This window comes from Phaseolus vulgaris, chromosome 3 (assembly GCF_000499845.2).
Source record: "Phaseolus vulgaris cultivar G19833 chromosome 3, P. vulgaris v2.0, whole genome shotgun sequence".
Taxonomy (NCBI): domain Eukaryota; kingdom Viridiplantae; phylum Streptophyta; class Magnoliopsida; order Fabales; family Fabaceae; genus Phaseolus; species Phaseolus vulgaris.
The window spans coordinates 655,023-676,514 of NC_023757.2; the positions used below are offsets into that span (position 1 = coordinate 655,023).

General features: G+C 37.4%; 1 protein-coding gene and 1 pseudogene across 1 annotated transcript; one reads left to right on the top strand and one right to left on the bottom strand.

Annotated features, from left to right (window-relative positions):
- Positions 1-409: 409 nt before the first annotated feature.
- Positions 410-2,272, top strand: LOC137808806 (uncharacterized). Its single transcript, XM_068610088.1, has one exon. It carries the CDS (start codon positions 410-412, stop codon positions 2,270-2,272), a length of 1,863 nt encoding a protein of 620 aa, XP_068466189.1.
- A 6,878-nt stretch (positions 2,273-9,150) lies between these two features.
- Positions 9,151-20,103, bottom strand: LOC137806065 (uncharacterized; annotated as a pseudogene).
- Between the last annotated feature and the right edge of the window lie 1,389 nt (positions 20,104-21,492).

A 21,492-nucleotide genomic window follows, 5' to 3' on the forward strand; every position in this document is an offset into this window, starting at 1 on the left:
TACCAATGACAATGTTGGTTCAACTAGAAAAAGAATTCGAGGCCCTAAAGAAGAGTAACGAAGAAGAGTTAAGTATCTTGAGAGCCGAAAATGCACGCATGAGGAGAAAAATACATGAAGACACGGTTTTGAATACATCCTTCGGAACCGTTCAACTAGGAACACCAGTGAACGAAAGGCTTTACCGCAACGAAAGTTCCCAAACCAAAAAAAAATGGCTTGAGAACTCTGGGGTCTCGGCAGGAACATCTTCTAGAAAACATCCGTTTTATGATGTTATAGTTGATACCCCGTTGCCCGCAATTGGAGGAATTTGACCATTGACAAATATGATGGGAGCATCGATCCCGATGAGCACATCGCAATATATACCACTCAAATTAGCTTGTACACATGGAATGATGCTATCATGTGCAGAGTGTTTCCTACGACTCTGAAGGGGGCAGCGCTGAGCTGGTTCACACGCCTCCCACCTTTGAGTATAGATTGTTTTGATACGCTGATAGAGAAGTTTGGCGCTCAGTTTGCAACTAGTCGTCCTCACCATTTAACATCAATTGCTTTGGTAAACATAAGACAGGAGAACGGAGAGTCCTTAAGGATGTTCATGGAACGTTTCGGGAGAGTTGCCCTAGGAATCCGAAATCTCAGCCCCGAAGTCACCATGCACCATATGATAACAGCATTAAAACCGGGGCCGTTTGCTGACAGCTTGTGCAAGAAACCTGCGACTAGCTTAGACGAATTGAGACAACGAGCGTCAAAGTTCATGCAAATGGAAGAACTGAGAGAGTTTCGGAATCACGTGAGGATTGATGGAAGTGAAAGAAAACAAACAGAGAAAGAAAGTAGACCTATGGTTAGAAGAGCCAGGGAAGAATTCAGAAGCCGGAGATTCCAGCAATACACACCCTTGAATACGAACAGAGCAAGGGTCTTACAAGAAGTCATGTCCACAGAAATTATACCACCACCTAGGAAAGCACGAACACCGGAAAATGCCGACCGTACCAAACATTGTGAGTATCATAAAAATCATGGCCATCATACAGAGGAATGTATCGGATTAAAAGACAGAATAGAGGAGTTGGTTCAAGCAGGGCAATTAAAACGCTTTGTTCAAGGAGGAAACGTAAGACTGAGGATGAGCCCGGGAAGAAGGGTGCAAGGGATAGAAGCAGGAGAAAGAAGGGTAGAGAGAGTCGAAAGAGAAAAAAGAATAGATAAAAAAGATGGCAGAAGAAGTGGGAGATCAGAAGAACGAAACAACAGAGTTTACCAAAACACACAACCAATGAGAAGAAGCAGGGAACGAAGTTTGGGAAGACCCGTCAGGGGGTTTATAAATACTATTTCTGGTGGTTTCTCTGGAAAGGAGTCGTCATCAGCAAGAAAACAACATTGGAGAAGCATCAGGACCATCAATCACATCTTCAAAAAAAGAACTTTGCCACCAATGCTTTTTACAGACGAGGATTTTCAAGACATTGATCCTGACCATGACGATCCCATGGTAATAACAGTCGAAATAGCCGAATACGCCATCATGAAAACCTTGGTCGATCAAGGGAGCTCAGTGGATATTCTGTTTTGGGATACTTTCAAAAGATTACATCTAAAAGAAGAAGACATTGTACCTTTCCGAGAACAAATCATCGGGTTTTCAGACGAAAGAGTTAGTACGAAAGGATATATTGACCTGATGACTACCTTTGGAAGAGGAACTAAGACCAAAAAGATCAAGATCAGATATTTGGTGGTAGATGCTTCCACGTCCTATAATGTGTTGTTAGGACGATCTTCTTTGAATGAGTTGGGAGCAATAGTCTCAACCCCGCATTTAGCAATGAAATTCCCAACCGAAAAGGGGGAGATCGCGACTGTTTATGTTAACCAAAGGGATGCTCGAGAATGTTATGCAATAGGTTTGAAGATGAACCTGAAAGAACACACAGATACCGAAAGAATGGTGGCGATGGCAGATCTAGATCCGAGAATCAATGATGAAAGACTAGAACCAAAAGAAGAGACTACGGCTGTAATACTCGGACAGGACGAGAAGCAATGCACTTATATAAGTGGCAGCCTACCCGAAGACTTGTTACACAAACTCATCACATTGTTACGTACTAACAAAGACTTATTTGCCTGGACGCCATCTGATATACCTGGAATTGATCTGAGGATAATTTGTCATAAATTTGCCGAGAAGCGAAACCGGTATCTCAGAAACGAAGAAAGTTGGGGGAGGAAAGACGACAAGCAGCAATAGCAGAGACCGAGAAGCTAATGCAGGTTGGTTTCATCCGGGAAGCTCAATACACAACATGGTTGTCCAATGTGGTACTCGTAAAAAAACCGAACGGAAGGTGGAGAATGTGTACAGACTATACGGACCTCAATAAGGCTTGTCCGAAAGATACATATCCATTACCCAACATAGACCGATTGGTGGATGGAGCGTCGGGACAGGAGATGATGAGTTTTCTCGATGCATACTCAGGGTATAACCAAATACAAATGTATGGCCCGGACGTGTCAAAAACAGCTTTCACCACAGATACAACGAATTATTGTTACAAAGTCATGCCTTTCGGTTTGAAAAATGCCGGGGCAACGTATCAAAGACTGATGGATAAGGTGTTCACAAATCAAATCGGAAGAATCATTGAAATATATGTGGACGATATGGTTGTGAAATCAAGCGAAGTGGAGAAACATTTAGAAAATCTTGAAGAGGTGTTTTCACGCATAAGAGAGTACAATCTACGCCTCAATCCAGAAAAATGCGTGTTTGGCGTCAAAGGTGGAAAATTTCTGGGTTTTATGCTAACCAACAGAGGCATTGAAGCCAATCCTGACAAATGTGAAGCAATTATGCAAATGGGAAGACCAAAAAATTTAAAAGAGGTCCAAAGATTAGTGGGGAAACTAAACTCATTGTCAAGGTTCTTACCAGTCCTAGCCGAAAAAACCAAACCAATAGTAAATTTGTTAAAGAAATCTGAAACCTTCGAGTGGAATGACCACTGCGAGCAAGCTTTCTCTCAAATCAAAAGCATGGTGGCACAACCACCAATCCTGGTCAAGCCTGATTGTACCCAACCCATCATAGTCTACCTCGCAACTTCCAATCAAGCCATAGGAGCGGCGTTAATCCAAGAAACTCCAGATCAAAAACCAATATACTTTGTAAGTAGATCCCTCCAGAGTGCTGAAACCCGATATCCCAAGGTGGAAAAAATTGCCTTAACTCTGGTATACGCCGCACGACGTCTTCGGCCATACTTTCAGAATCATCAGATAATTGTGAGGACGGATTATCCAATATCAAAAATCTTAAGAAAACCGGAGCTGGCCGGCAGAATGGTCACATGGTCCATGGAACTTTCAGAATATGGGATTCGGTATGAACCAAGAGGACCAATCAAAGCCCAATCCCTTGTGGATTTCATCATCCATATGCCGACAACAGTGCAGCAGGAGCGATGGATGTTGTATGTAGACGGCGCGTCAAGCAAAAAAGGAAGCGGGGCAGGAATAGTCCTTGAAGGACCAGACAACTTCCAAGTTGAGATGGCATTGCGGTTCGAGTTCAGGACATCTAACAACCAAGCCGAATACGAAGCTCTTATTGCCGGACTACTACTGGCAAGGGACATGGGAGTTGAAAATATCATTTGTAAAAGTGATTCCCAGCTTTCCGTGGGACAAGTACGAGGAGACTATCAGGTAAAAGACCCCTTACTGATGCAATATTATCATAAGGTATTAAATATCATGCAATGCTTCAATCAAGCTGAAATAAATTATATTCCGAGAGAGCTAAACATGAAAGCCGACTCCTTATCCAAACTAGCAAGTCAACAGCGGCCACTCCAACACAACTCCGTCATACAACAAACTCTTAGTCACCCATCGGTCGGCGTAGAGAAATGTTCCAATATTACCATCGCTAAGGACGAGTGGATAAAGACATACACCGAAGCCATAAAGAATCAGGAACAAGGTATTCAATTAGATACGAAAATATCCAAAAGATTAGCTAGTTTTGTATTAATTGGAGATCAGCTTTACAAGCGTGGCCATTCAACACCTCTGTTAAAATGTCTCTCCAAGGAGCAGGCCCAATATGTGGTAAAAGAGCTTCACGAAGGAGTATGTGGGTTACATTGTGGAGCTCGAACAATGGCAACCAAAGTATGCAGAGCCGGATATTATTGGCCAACACTCCGAGAAGACTGTGAGATTTATGTTAAAACATGCAGAAAATGTCAAGAGTTTGGAAGTTTAAATCATATACCGGCACAGGAGTTACAAGGAATTTTTTCTCCATGGCCGTTTGCAAAATGGGGTATTGATATCCTCGGCCCATTTCCACTTGGCCGCGGACAAACCAAATTCATGATAGTCGCTATAGATTATTTTACCAAGTGGATAGAAGCGGAAGCACTGACTACGATAACAGCTCAACAAGTCCAAACATTCATTTGGAAAAATATAATCTGTCGATTCGGAATCCCACACACCATAATAACCGATAATGGCCGGCAATTCATTGATAAAAAACTTATGGAATTTTATGCAGATTTGGGAATCAAGTCAACCCGCACCTCCGTTGAACACCCACAGAAAATGGACAGGCAGAGGCCGCTAACAAAGTTATCCTAGGACAATTGAAAAAAAGGTTAGGAGACGCCAAGGGTTTGTGGGCAGAAAAATTACCAGAAATATTATGGGCATATCGGTGCACGCCACAAACCTCAACTGGCGAAACACCCTTCAACCTCACCTATGGAACGGATGCAATGCTGCCTATAGAAGTAACCGAGCCAACATTACGAAGCCAAATAGAAGACTGGAACATAAACAATGAATGTTTAAGAACCGACCTAGATCTCATTGAAGAACTTAGAGAGCGGGCGAAAATAAAAGAGGCAGCAGTAAAAAGAAGAGCAATGAAAAGGTTCAATGCGAAAGTAAAATTCAGGAATTTTAAGGAGGGGGATTTAGTATGGAGAATGCGCACTAATGCCCGAAAAGATCCGCGACATGGAAAATTGGCGTCTAACTGGGAAGGTCCATTCAGAATACTCGAAAATTTGCACAATGGAGCATACAGATTGGAAACTTTAGAAGAAAAAATAGTACCAAGCACATGGAATACAAGTCATTTAAAGTTTTATTTTAGTTGAATTTGCAGATGTACAAATAAGACTGTATATATATCTATCCATCCAAGGAGAAGCATTATCCATTATTAATGTGTTGTTTCTTTACATAACTTTCGGTCTTGGATGATTTCACAAGCCCACCCGAACAGACACATATTCATCAAACTTTCGGTCTTGGATGATTTCACTCTAAGTGAAAGCCCACCCGAAAAGAAATATATTCATCAAATTTTCGGTCTTGGATGATTTCACTCTAAGTGAAAGCCCACCCAAAAAGAAATATATTCATCAAATTTTCGGTCTTGGATGATTTCACTCTAAGTGAAAGCCCACCCGAAAAGAAATATATTCATCAAATTTTCGGTCTTGGATGATTTCACTCTAAGTGAAAGCCCACCCGAAAAGACATATATTCCTCAAACTTTCGGTCTTGGATGATTTCACTCTAAGTGAAAGCCCACCCGAAAAGACATATATTCCTCAAACTTTCGGTCTTGGATGATTTCACTCTAAGTGAAAGCCCACCCGAAAAGAAATATATTCATCAAACTCTCGGTCTCGAATGATTTCACCCGAATTTTCGTTATGCATCCACCATTCATGATATTTTACAAAATCGTGACAATTACGTAGCATACGATCAATAATACAAAATCGTGACAATTGATAATCCAACCAACTATATGTATTAAAGTTCTCAAAAAAGACATTACATTTAGCAAAACGAATCTACTTTCGGCATGGATTACCATATCAAAAAGTATCCATACATGGATTCATAGTTCAAAATAAATCTACTTTCGGCAGATAAACCCACGCCCATCTAGCTCTCAATATTCACATCTTCAGCATCAGTGTCTGGGATTTCGTTAGCCGGCACCAATTCACCCTTGTAAAAATCCTTTTTAACATCAAAGTTGCCTTCGTCAAGTGGAATATTGTAAAAATATTTTGCTTGCTGAAGCGCTTTCTCAAAACCAAGTTGATGTTGTTCAAATGTAGCGCTTTCGGCTTCAAAAACGTTGGTCCTCAGCTGGCTTATCTCTTCATCCATTTCTTTGATGGCTTTCTTGTCGGCTTCGTTTGTAGACGATAACGCTAACACCTTCTCATTCAGCAGTTGATTCTCTTTACGTAGTTGAGCGTTTTCTTCATTAGACTTCAAGTTTTCATTCTTCAACTCAACGTTTTCTTTTTTAAACTCTTCCTTTGCAACTTCTTGTTCACCTTTCTGTTTCTTCATCTCTTCTAGTTGCTCGAACAAAGAGCTTGCTTTCTCCTTATATTCAGCAAGGTCAGTCTTCAACTTTTCATATTCAGATAAAGCCACACTATTTACATTTTTCTCCTTCAACATTTTTCCAAGCAACAAACTTCTACTTGACAATTCAATAACGGAATCAGCTAATGAGGCAGCATCCATACTTTTCAACATATTATAAGATGATTCGTCAAAAGAAGTTTGGATAAACTTTGCATACTTAGTTGACGCACAAAAAATGGTTTCGGGCAGCGGTTCAGACGACACATTCTCAACGCGACGATGACGCCGAGAAGAAGAGTGCGATCTCTTGTTGCTTCTATCTCGTTTCTTTGATTTTTTCGAAGGCCCGACAACCTCCACATTGTGTGCAACTTCAACCACTTCAATAGGCCGCTTCTTCCATTTCAACAACAGGGTTTACCACATTTTCACGCCGAGGGGTCACATCACCTACTTTGTTCAGAAGCTTCGAAAAATAAGACCGAGCTTTTGGATTTGTGCTTCCCATCAAAGCTGGAAATCAATAAAAAACTTAGCAAAGTTAAAAAACACATCCTATAAAACAAGAAAATGAAGAACAACCACCTACCAATAAGATCTTCTTGTGGATGGGACGAAGTATACAATTTTAGCAAGGCGCGAGTGGGAATTTGGTGCGAGAGGTGACTGAAAACTTCAATAACATACCAGTCGGCCGCCCCCATTGAGTGAAAAGATATTGAATTGAACTTAACGGGATCCCTTGTCCAGTAAAGAGGAAATTTTGGAGACTCTCCATTGAAAAAATATTCTTTCCCTATCGGCTCTACCAGAATTTTGAAAAAACCTTCCTTAAATTCCTTATATGATGACGTAAAAGGTTTAAGGAAGCAAACGTTGGATTTGCTAATAAGAGAAAGCCACCCTGATCGTTTACCAGGCCGAGAACAATAATAATACAAGAACGAAGCAGGACTAGGAGAAAGCGACAGTAATTTACACAAAATACTAAAAGCTTGCATGGCAGCCCACCCGTTAGGGTGAAGCTGAGTAGGGGCAACATTAAGAAAATTAAGTACGCCTATTTGAAAGTTATTCAAAGGCAATCGAATGTGAAGGTCTCTAAAAAAGCAAGCATAAAAATAGAAAAACTCATAGCTATCATCTTCTCGGCCATGGCAAACGTTATCAGCATCTCCAACACGCCGAAAAGAAATAATATCGTTCTCAATATCAGAATAATATATCTGAGAATGAGAAAGAAAATTACGCAGTTCCATAGCAGAACGATACTTCGAAAAATATTCCCGAACTCTAGGGTTAACCCACTGATAACCTGGACGAAGGTTTTTCCGAGCCGACATCAAATCAGTTTCTTGAGAAACATCAACAGTAGGGGCTGCATTAGAGTCATTCATGCAAGAAGGGGTAGCAGATGAAGACTTTGAGTCTGGATGATCCTCTGCCCGAACCACTCGCCCAGTTGATTCCCCACCCGCGCTCGAACAATCATCACTAGCAGAAAGGCTTGAAAGAGACATTACCTTTGCCAAAATCAACTGATGATGGAAAATGAGCTTCTGGCTTAAAAAAGCGAAAGGTTTCACAATCATAAAAAGGTTCAAAGGGGAACCTATTTATAACCCACGAGAACCCTAGAATTTGAAACGTTCTGATCAACAAAATTATTCAAAAATATTTGATCTAACGGTTCAGATAGGCATCTCGTGTCAAATCACATACTTTCAGAAAAGTGCATTACGAAAACCAAGGCATTAAATACCACATCAAATCAAAACTCAACAATTATATTTTATCAAGACAACAAATACTTTCAATATAAATAAATTATTTTTGTCTCGGGGGCCAGTGTACTAGTAGCCTAAAACCGAGAACTATATGCCGAGAACTACATGTTCAATGAACAAAGTGTTAAACAAAAACTACATGCCGAGAACTATATGCCGAGAACTACATGTTCAATGAACAAAGTGTTAAACAAAAACCGAAAGGTCTGGACCGAAACCTAAAAGGATAATATAAGGAACTTGCACAAGGGGGTGTAAAAATAATAAAAAGGTGTGGGAAGAAAGTCCAAAAGTACTGTAGAAGGCCCATCAACGAAACCCTATAAATAGGAAGTCAACACAAGAAAAAGGTAAGCTTAGTTTTATCTGAAAAAACCATTACATTGTCTCTGACTTTGGCATCGGAGCAACTTGCAGGTACATCCCCCCACTCGTGAGGAACATCAACCGAAAGGAATAGCCGAAAGAAGCAGCCGAGAGGAACACAAGCAGTCCAGCCCAATAGCAAACCGAGAGTATAGCCCGAAATTAGAAGATCAAGAAGGAGGCCATCTTATCGTTTCGGTTCGAGTGTTCTTGGTCCCTTTTTTGTAAGAACAATCACCTTTGAGAATACTCGTTGATAATTAATTTACTGTTTTTCCTTATCTTCCTTTTCTTATTACTAGCCATGAATATTTTCAATATCCTACCAATCCTTAATCGAAATACTTTGTTGATACTAATATTCACATTCACTGATAACAACCTTTGATAATTATCGCCGCTGTGCTAAAAAGGGGAAAGAAGAAAAAAATTGCTCTAAGAAATAAAATCAGATGGCCACAAAACCAGAAAAATAAAAATAAAAAGCAATTAACTTACTAACTCACGAAGTTACATTTTTCAGACAACTATTCTAACGGATGATACAAGTTAATGGGCTTACATTAAAATATATCAATAAGCCAATGAAATGAGGCTCAAGACAACAGACTTTTCCATTCTCTCGATGATATCAAACTATCACAAAAATACTTCCATTTGTTTTGGTTGGGGTGTGAGGAGAGGAAATTACATGATCTTCACTCAGTTTTAGAAGTATTGGTTGGTGCATCACCAACTTCGGCAGAAGAGGTGTCCATATCATTCAGACCTAATTCTTCATTTTGTTCCCATGACCTCTCGTAGTCCTTAACTGGAGAAATACCAATTGCAAAACAGAAAACCACAAAACATGAATATATTTACATGAAAAACTATGCACCATATTTAAACACAGCATTAAACAATCAGAATCATATTTACACATACAGCACATTAGACCGATTCATCACAAATCCAATTATGCAGGCTACTCAGGGCACACTGTAAAGCAAAAGGTTGAAACACGAGTCCCAACAAGGGGAAATGTCTGAAATAAACCTACTTCTGTTTGTTTGTTTATTTACATGATGGTCTATACTGGACTCGGGATCCCCAGCAACTCCGATAGTTGAATCGAATAAGATATTTTAAGGAACAAAAAATTGATGTTTCAACTTTCCATATGTATAGAAAAAGAATTGGCATCATGGAAATGGAATTCAGAATTTCAACTCAGAAAATGTGAACTTTATCTGCTCAAAGTATAGCTTGATGTCTGAGTTGGAAATCTTACAAGCTAATTGATTGTCCTCTTTCAGATCATCAGTTGCAGGTGCTACAAAAGAATTGGCTAATGCATCATCAAGAATTAGAGTCCAAGGTTCTTCCAAGCTAAGAAGCTGCATACAATGAAAGAATGCAGATAAAAAAAGTGGGATCCAAGACCTTGAACCAATAAGTTTAAATAGGTTAAGTCAAATCAAAGCCTTCAAATTCAAAGACACAAAGACCGATGCAGTCTATTAGTTGCTGGTATTAAAGAGGCATAATGTAGCCCAAAAGTAGCATGGAATATGACCACAGGTCTTTGTTGCTCAAAGTGACCCTTCTTGTTACAATGCATTTGGTTAAAATTCCGTGAACCCTATTCTCTTTGTTGTCCATTTCTTTTTTACTAAATTTTTCAAAGTGAGGTGTCGAAAGAGGTACAAAACGGGACAACATATCCTCCTAAAAGAGAACAAGAAATAAAGACAAGATTATTTTAGAAATACAAAAGAATATACAATGCCTGAAGTTATGTATTGCTCCTCTTCCCTCTTTTCCCAGTCAGCCACAAAACATTGTGTAAAGAATAAATATAAAAAATTGCAATAATAACCTGATAAATAGAATTATATAGTAAACATATATGGAGAAATTTAAACCAACTCTCATAAAATAGTCACGTATTACCTTGTTTAGCCTTGCTTTAAAGTCTATCCACTTGCTTCTACTATTTTCATCAAGACTGTCTCCAAAAGTAAAGCCATGGACCCTCTCAAGGCCTGTACATACAAATCACATAAAATTATATTCTACATTGATACATTCTAGCAAAAATAAATAGATTATATTAAAAATTAAATCACACCACGGGATCAGGAACATCATAAACATGACAAAAGAGAACAGTTTAAACTCCACCCATCCAAAACAGATACAAATTTGGCATTTAGAAGACTTTTAAAACATATTTGAGATAGATTATTTGGAATGAAAGAAATAAATAATGATGCTCAAGTGGTTGAAAATTGAAAGATCTATTGAAAAAAAAAAAATTTCATCATTTTGTTACAATTGAAGCTGAACAAAGTGTATGGGTACTACGATGTCCTTTCCTTCCTCCTGTCTCATTAGGATGCTGCCTATATAGTTTGTGTGACTGATAGAAGGATACTTACTTTCACTAATTCTTGTAATTAAACCTTCAACAGTTGTAACTATTCCTCCAAGGGTTCCGCTTGCCAGCTCCAAGTCAACTTCCGGAACTTTTACACTTGCAGTATCAGACTAATCAAACCAAACTACTCAGTCAATAGATATAAAATGTATAGATCTCAGATTGCATAAAATAATGTTTAAATGGTCAGGCCTATATGGGTACCATCAGGACATATTTCACAGGTTAACTTAGCAAGACTGTGTGTGTATCATTACAACTTTTGATATATCATTGAAAACAGTACATGTTGGTGTTAACGTTTCTAGGTTATCTCTTGATGAAAAAATCATTTCAGGCTTCTAAAAACCCCAAAATGCGAATTTGATTCCTTAAAATGCTATAGCTTCATGCAAGGGAGATGTCAAAATAAATTGCAAAACTTTAAAGTGGCACTGAAAGAGTACTCATGATTAGTTTTTATCCTTAGTTACTTTACACTTTCTGCAAAACAGGTTTGGAAGCTTACATTTTTCCCTACATTTGAGTAGCTCAATAACCAAAGTCCAAACTACCTTCTTTTCTAATGAGATTTCTTTTACTGATCCCAATTTGTAGTAATTACATACTAGAAACAAGAAAAAATATATGCTCTCTAAATGCAAGGATAAACTACAAGATCCATGATTCATCACTAAACATATACAAATTAAGAAACTGATGGGTTGAAATTAGTTAAGATCACAAAGAATTACAGACCTTTATTACATCACGGCTCAGGTCATTGACATTTTTCACAGAAAGAGTAATTATTTTTCCTTTTTCAGGAATTCGTCCACCAGGTTTCAACTGCAAGATGGAAAATTAATGTTTATTCCAGCCCTAAAAAGACAGAGCTACACTCAAGAAATCAGCATACCTCAGAGTTGCGGTAGCCACAAGCATCACATGTGGATGCCATAACAATTACTTCTTGGAAGTAAGGAATATCTGTCCATTGTTAAGATCAACAGCTTGTGGAAGAAATGCCGGAAATTGCTAAGCAATAATATAGAATATAAAATTGGCACATGGCATATTTTGAAGAGTATGACCGTTATCAAGCAAGCAAATAAATATTATCTAGTTTTTACCCTATCAGCAATCAGAATACATGCAACACTGTAGACAGATGTTTCATTTGAAATTAATGTTGTGTAGCTAGCATAAATCCATAGTCAAGTTTCTGAAATTTGAAAGTAGATCATGTTCAGGATTTTTAATAGAACACATGGTTATCCAAAAACTATTCAGCACCAAGTAGATGACACTAAGCTTCAAGTTTCAACTGAAATACATGAAACATAGAATCACAACGGAAGTTGAAATAAAGAAAAACTATCCCCTATTTTATGTAATTTCACTTTTTGCAGATCAAAAAGGTGCTAAAGCTCCAAATTTCAACTGAAATACAAACATGGAATAAAAAAAAATAAGCCCCAATAGTTTATATAATTTTATTTTACCCCACAAAGCTATGTACTCTTGCATACACAATATAAATCTTCTTTAACCCAATAAATTTTACATCGAGCTTAAAATGACAGAATCCTTCTAAAGAAATGTAACATAATCAAACAATATCCCAAGGGAAGTATGAAAAATGCTAAGAGGATACTGGTGACAAACATTCGAGTCTCACAACTAGCAGCACAGGCACCACAAGTAGAAGGGAAAGTCGTCACCTGTCAAAAAAAGGCAGCAACTTGACATTGAATAAACAAACACATAAGGCCAAAGCTCAGTACACAGAACTATATAGTTCAGCAATTGTACCTCTTCTGGTGCAGTATATCGAAACAAGGCTTCAGCAATTTCTGCACTGTTACTCTGTGCAATGGCACGATGGCCAGCTGTTGCCCCTACTGATCCATGTGGTTCTCTCCTCACTTGATCAGTAGTCACAGCTTCTCCGCCTCCCGGGGCATCAACATGAGTTCCTTCAGCCTGTGCAGAATCAACAAGGTATCCCAATGATGCTTGCTGCTCAGGAGTTCTCTCATAAAACTTGATCGTCAACGATGGATCAGATGATGGTGCAAACCTATTCAATGTGTTCTGCATTTACTTAAAATAGTACTAGCTAAAACATTGGACTAATATTACCAAGTACCAAATGAAGGTACAAGTTTGCCTCACCAACAAATACATGTTTGTCTTGACCAATTTAAAATAAGTTAAAAGGTACAATATGGTGTGATTCATAAAAGAATGTATCCAATCCAAAGTCAAGCACAAGCACAATGTGACTAAATTTTAGCCCATACAGAGATCAGCACTTTACATACTAAACCACACTCCACTCTTGAGCAACAAATCCAGGAGGTTGCTAATTCATATGCTATCACTGAATACCTTTTGTCATTTACTTGTGTGTGAGGATACCTTAGCCTCTATTGTTATAATCTCTTCTCTAATAAAAATACTTTTACTCATTTAAAAAAAATACTTCTACAAGGTATAATCTCTTACGGGTTTTCAATAAAGCTGTTTCCGACAGGATCATCAAGAATAATGTGATGCATGATTCTCCTGTTGCACAGGCTCGCAGTTTCACCAAGAACTGATCAATTGCTCCAGCTGTCTCCGGAGCCACTTTCTAGAGGGTAGAAAGCATAACATTAATTAAGTTATTTAAAGAAGAATGCATGCATCAAATAAAAATATAGCGCAGAAACAAATAGTACTTTGCGTTCCTCTTGAAGGGCTTGAAGTTCATCAGTTGCTCTCATAAGTATCCCTTCCACCTATAATTACACAACAAAAGATATTGTTGAATCATTTGATTACAAATTTTCAACTGTTCAATGTTCATGAATTTTCACAAAAGAAAGTTAAGAGTTCTCTGATGCCCACGATTTACATTCCTTGTTGTTAGTAGGATATTAAATGTACTAGTAGAAGCTTCATGTTAGTAGGATATTAATGTACTACTAGAAGTTGTTAGAAGTTGTAGAAGATTCTAGATATCTCTTTGTAATAATTACTCTAGGGTTAAAGTTTTTTATATATAAAGGTTGATGTCTTGTTTCAATTAATATAATTGAATAAAAATCTTCTTTCATTCATATTATTTCATTTAAGTTAGTATTAGAGCTCACAATGTTGGGGCCTATTTCTACGACCTTTCACTGTCACTGAAGTTTTTTGTGTTAATGTTTCATTATACTTACAAGGGAGACTAAGAAATTCTTACTATTTATCTTATCACGGCAACTCTACTAAGTAATGATGATCTTCTTTATCCTCTTCAATTGACAATGGAATGCCTGCATTACATGCTGAAATTGAACGTTTAAAATCTCTCATGGAGTCTATCAGTAAGCCACCTTGTGGTACTTGCTTCGTAACCATGACTGGTAAGAACTCTAATTCCTCTTTTGATGTTTCTTAAAATTTATGCAAGGACTCTTGAGTTCTAGACTTTGGTGCGACAGACCATATGACACCTCACTCATCTCTTTTAATGTCATGTGTTTCTTTTCCTGGTAATTACATTACTCTTGCCAATGGGACTCGTATCCCAATAGTTGGACATGGTAATATTTATCTTATGTTTCTAACTATTCGACTCTTCTTCAATATTATCCAATGGGACATATCCCCCGTCTTCCCCTTCAGAGAAACTCTAGTCAAAGTTAAGTAATTATTCAAACTCAAAATCAAAGCTATCATGCAATTCATTCCCAACCCCGATTTGAATCTTCCCTTTGCCCCTCCTTGTTGGGGATGGAGTTGCAGCTAGACCTTTCTTAGAAGCATGAGAAGATCCAATGACAATACCACAACCACTTGATGGTTGCTTTCTTTTACTGGTTACTTGTCTTGTGTAAATTATTAGTTCTCCAACATCTAAAGCTTCATAAGCAGTTGCCTAATTTAGAGTGGAATCATCATCAAAAACCAACTCATTTCCCCCCTCTTCATTATCATTATCATCATCATCATCTACTTGCCCCACTAACCACTCATCAATGTTATCGATATTGAATAACGGATCATATTGGAGACCCCATAAATCCTTTATAAAGTTATAACAGAAACCATAACGGGTTATGGCGGAAGGTGTTGTGGCGGAGATAAAAAAATGTATTGTGGATTGCAATAAGTATAATGTTTTAAATGGGTCAAAAATGGGCCCAAAAAAAACTAATTTTAGGTAGGTTTTGAACTCTTAATTAGGTTTAACAGCTCATGTAGCCGCAACACATTCAAATTTTATTTGAATAATTAAGGTTTTATTAGTTAACCGTTGGAATGGGCCAAAGGCCCAAACTTAATTTAAGTAGGTTTTGAACTCTTAATTAGGTTAAATAACTGATGCAGCTGCAGCACATTCAAATTTTATTTTAATAATGAGGATTTTAGGGTTTTATTAGTTAAAAGTTGGAATGGGCCAAAGGCCCAAACTTATTAGGGTTTTTTCAAAATTAGGTTTAGGTGTTTTATCTTCTTCATGCGTCGAAGGTCCCTTCTTCATTTTTTGCTATCGTCGCAGCGTGCGCTGCCGCTGTTACTTTCGTCGTCGTTGTCACAGTGTTTTTCTCTGCCTTTTTCGATATTTCCGTTTTTCGTTAGCTTTCTGAGATGCCAAAAGCGACCTCCAAGGGAAAACCGCATCACCACCGCCTTGTTGTGGCGGTGGTCGGAAAATCCGCCACCGTCTTCCGCCATGGCGCCGCCATAACCGAAAAGTGATAACAATGACACTCATTGCACTCATCCATGCCATTGAATACAATAGGGTCTATTTTATCTCTAATATTGTATCTTTGAGCAAGTTGTTGGTTACGTAAACCAAATCATGCAACGTTTTGTACAGCCTATTCCTTTTTTTTCAATGAATCTACAAGTATAATGTGAATTAATTTATTTCTACATTCTACAAAATAATAATGAAATGAGTCATGTTATGAGAAATAATTATTACTTCCTCAAATAAACTCCAATTGCGCTCACATTCCGATGAACTACATATCAAACTTAAAATCGTAATTGCTAGCTTTTATAAGTTGGGAGCTACGTGCCCATAATTCTTCCACCATTGAGCTATAAAAGTAAAAAAACTTAGAATGTAACCATTATATGATATAATTTACATCTTAACCCAATTTAGATAGCGTTTAATTGTCTCACCTGGGGTTGTGGTCTTCCTTGATTCTTTGGCAGAGAACACTTCAACTTTTATAAAGAGGCAAGTCAAATAAATTTTTTTGTGCACATCTTTACTTGGCACCAACCTCTTAATGCAAGCATACAATCCATTTGTATCTTCCAAATCATATTCCATTTTTGGGTTAGGACAATAGAACTTTGGATTCAAAAAGTGACCAATTGCATGCAAGGGGCAACGAAATTGGCATGTCCATCTATTATCAATGATTGTAAATACATCCTTGTATTTACTTTCGTGGTTATTGAATGACTTCATTATTGTTTCCTTGACTTTCTCCATTGCTTCATATTTATAACGCATAGTTGCTTTTCTCTCTCTATCAATCAAACAAAGTACATGAAGAAGAGGAGTCATGACTTTGGCAGTAAATATAACATGATTCCGAAATGAAGGCATAAGAACAATTTGTGTAGGTTCTTTACCCTTAGCTTCCTTAGACAGCTTGTTCTTGCTCCATTCATTTCAAGTGAAAATCTTTCTCAAATTTCCCTTCTTTTGATACAACTTTTGTAATGATAAATAAGAGGTAGAAAACCTTGTAATTGCATGTCTTACCAATTCCCTCTTATTTGTAAATTATCTCAATAAACTCAAGGAACTACAAAGGAATTTTTCCAATGTCTTCAAGCATCAAATCTATACAATAGGCAGCACAAGGAGTCCAATAAAGATTATGTCTTTTTTCTTCCAATAATTTACCAACCAAGACATAATTAATACCATTATCTATGATAACTTCAACCACATTTTCTTCTAAAAATCTCCTCCAAAAGGGCATCAAGCATCTCGGAGAGTTTTTCTCCTGTCTTCACAAATTTAGAATCATCAATCGACTTGGCAAACATTGTCCCTACAAGAGAGCTCACCAAAAAGTTAATCAAACATCGTTGCTTCCAATCAATCCATGCATCTGACATGATAGAACAACCATGCTTAGTCCAGTGCAATTTATGATCTTTCAACAATTCTTCAGTGTACTCAATTTCCTTATTGAGGAGTGGAACTCTAATCTCATGGTAGGTAGGAGCTGGCAAATTAGGTCCATAAGCACCTATAGCAGCAATCATATCTTGAAAACTCTTCAATCTTACAAGATTAAATGACAAGCTTGCTTGATACCAAAATTGAGCAATATATTTATGCCTTTAAGAAGATGATGAACATGAGAAACAAATCTTGAAAAGAAAAGATTGCTACTCAGTTTGAAATGAAGGATCTAGGAAATTAAAGTACTTCCTTGGGATAGAAGTAGCTTACTCAATGTTGTTAAAATCATGATCTAGATCGTAAGATTGTACGATCTTGCAATTTTTTAGAAGAAATCGTGTCGGATCGCACGGTGGATCACTACCTAAATGGATCGGAGCGATCTAACGAGTCGGTAGCCGGATCAAAGAATCAAGGAGTCACGGCTCAGCCTATTGAAAAAAAAACTCTGAAAATGATGTCCGAGAATAACCCTAATATCAAACTCGCACCTCCGTTACCGCGCCTCTCTGCCACTCACCCCTCCATCACGCGCTCCTCCGTTGTTCACCTCTCCGTTGTCGCACCTCTTCGTCGTTGCGCCTCTCCCTCTCCCCACTGCCTTTTATATAGGCATGTTTTGTTCCTTCTTTATTTTCCCTTTCTTCTACTCCCTTGCCTTGTTAAAGGCACCATTGTTTACTAATATAAACACAAACCTAATGTGGAAGCAAGGCACAACAGTTTACTAATATAAAGACCTAACGTAGACAGATTATTTGTATTAAATATTTATTAATTTATTAATTATTTTATGCATTAATCTTGCGAATTATACTATATATGTCTAATTATTTTATATATTCAATATTATTTTTCATATTCACATTATTTTTCATATACCACTAACCCTTTATGGGTCGAGTTACAAAATTTTATCTCTTTTCCGATCCTCTTTCTATCCTCGAGTTTAACAACATTGAGCTTACTCGAAGAAAGGGATCTTTGTCTCCCAAAGAAAGTATGCTCTTAATCTTCTAAAATAAACAAGTAAGATTGATTGCAAGACCACTAGAGTTCCTATAGAACAAAGCCGTAAATTATAAATGATGAAGGCAGAACTACTGTGAATAAAGGTCAATATTAAAGACTTGTGGGGAAGCTCATTTACTTAGGTCACACTAGACCTGACATAGCCTATGTTGTAAGTGTAGTTAGTCAGTTTATGCCTAATCCAAGTGAGAGACATTTACAAGTTGTGAATAGAATCCCTCAATATTTGAAGACAATCCAGGAAGGGGATTATTGTTCAAAAGGAATGGAAAATTAAGAATGGAAGTGTATACTAATGTAAATTTTGAAGGGTGTCACAAATAGGAAATCCACCTTAGGATATTGCATGTTTTTTGCTAGAAATTTGGTGAGTAGAAGTAAGAAACAAAATGTTGTTGCAAGGTCTACTGTAGAGGCTAAATTCTGAGTTATGGCACAAGGGGAATGTGAATTATTATGGTTGAGAATTATTCTAAAAGATCTTAAAGTGGCATGTGAAGAGTATATGATTCTTTATTGTGATAATAAGTCAGCTATTAGCATTGCTCACAATCCAATTCAGCATGATAGGACCAAACATATAGAGATAGATCGACACTTTCTTAAAGAGAAACTAGATAGTGGCCTTATCATTACATCTTATGTGCCATCTTGTTAGCATACTTGTTTACAAAAGGTCTTCCCACTTAACAATTTCATGATCTCACATGAAAACTGGGAATGATAGATATCCATTCGCCAGCTTAAGGGGGAGTGTTGTTAGTAGGATATAAATGTACTACTAGAAGTTGTTAGAAGCTATAGAAGATTCTAGAGATCTCTTTGTAATAATTACTTTAGGGTTATAGTTCTCTATATATAGAAGTTGATGTACTGTTTCAATTAATTTAATTGAATAAAAATCTTCCTGGCTACTAAATAAAGGGTGCATATAGAAATTGCCAAACCTATGATATGATCAAGAGTCGAACCAAAAGCTTAAAAAATCTACACTAAATCAAACCAAAAAAAAAAGACAAAAAGGATAGCAATCTCTTCTTTTTAATTCAACAATTGTTTCGACCAAACAGAAAGGACACTGACATGTTTACTCACTAGATGATTATACACATGCAGAGTAAATTTAGCCATCTTAAATAGAAATACAATGTTGAGACTCGAGATTTTCACTGACAAATGAAATAATGGGTAACCCCCTGCCCTACCCAGAAAAAAAAATTGAACAAGCAAACATGTCATTGCCAGGAATGGGAAACAACAAAGTAAATTGAAATATGTATTAGAAGTACCGTTGACAAACTACCACGTTGAGCCTCTGGTGGAATCTCAAAATCCAGTTCAGGTATCTGCACAATCATATACATATAAGGTTGCCTTTTGAATAAATTTATTACAAAGCAGACTATAAATTTTGAATAATAGAACCAGATTAGTCATTAAAATTTATAAGCAACATCTTAAATTACTTCTTTCATAAAAATATCTATCTTTCTAACTATCTATGTAAACAAATAGACATACAGATAAATAGGTATGTAGGTATGTAGGTAGATAATATCAGCTCAACTAAGACTATGTGGCTTAGCCCTAGACTTCAAAGAGACAAGAACCAAGGTGTTAATGAACTAAAGAATTTTGAAGATTACAATCTAAATAGGAAATAGGGTACACAGGTTTATATAAATATGAAGAAAATAAACAAAACAAATTTGAGTACCTTAATGGTAGCAGATTCTGATTTAACCACTTGACGATTTAGCATCTACATTCATTAAACTTGTTAGACACTTGTATAAACAAATCATCATAACGGCAAACCACAAAGACAAGTTTACAAATCAAAATAAGATAATCCCAAATAATCATACATTCACCATAACAAGTATTAGAGATAATATTTTATTTCTTAATTATTTGATGTAGTTTAAACTTATTTAGTAGAAATGTATTATTGACAACCCGAGATGCTTTACTTTTGTAGTTGACTGTATTGTTTTATTGCCAAGTTTTTGTTTTAACAATTGTTTTATTATGGAGTTCAAATGTATAATTACTATGTTATTTATTGTTAATATTTTTTATGGTAAGTAAACTCTTACAAGTTTGAGTCAAGTTTACAAAAGCCTTCACAAGTTTCTATGAACTCTCAAGTTTTACAATCTTGATTGCATGCATTTTGCTTCAAATAGTTTTATATCATTACATGATAGATGTCCTTTACAATGCTAAACTCAATATTCTACCTAGGATAAGGAGATTAAAAACTCGTAAATTGGGGATCTTAACTTGGATGGTAAGATCCTATGGTTTTACATAAAATGCAAAACTATACATATATAGTGCATATGCATAAGAATATCATAAACAAAGAAAATAACCTCCAAAATCACTACATTAAAACAAAATTAGATTTAAATTTATAACTATAGTAAGTCAGGTATCCAAATAGTATAATCAGAAATGTGAGAAAGAAATTCTTAATTCTATTTGTTTATTAGTAACGCTCTCGCTGGGAACCTTGGTCCCAGTTTAACTGCGTGTAACACGAGACCCCGATGACAATGCACCCGATGACTGATCGGTGCTCTATTGCTTCTCGCGTTTCTCCACTTGATCTGTCGGTGGTCACTTGGTACTGACCACCGATCACCTTCGTGGTTCCTACGCCACCTGATCTATCTGTCACCTTGACCACGTGTCACCCTGCGATTGGTCCACGCGGTCGTCTTCTGCTAACGTTATCGAACACCGATGACCGATCGGATCACAAGCCCCCTAGTCTCGAGCTGAGAACTCGTTCTCAGTGAAGAGACTAAGTGATTGTGCCCTTGGTCCACGTGGCATGTGGGGCCAGCTCACGTGCCACCTAGCGTGCCATCTCACGTGCCGCTTCTTCTTTCCTCACGTGCGGCTTCCTTTAACGTTTCAACTCCCTCTCTTGATCTCGCGACACGTGGACGCATCAAACGGCCAGCGCTTAGTGTCGCTAACGCTTCCTTCTTTTCAAATAGGCGCGGGTTTTACTGTTCCTTCATCTTCTCCACTTAGCTCTCAGACTTCTTTCGAACCTTCTCTCCGCGCTTCCACCTTTCTTCAGATTCCTACCTTCAAGACTCTCGCGATCACTCAAAGGTATGGTTTTTCTTCTTTCCCAGTCTATTTAGGTTATTTCCATCGATTGCATTCATCTCCTTCATCGTTATGCATTCATCTTCTCTGCTTTCCTCTTCTCAACCCGCACTAGGGTTTCCCTGCTCCTTGCTTCG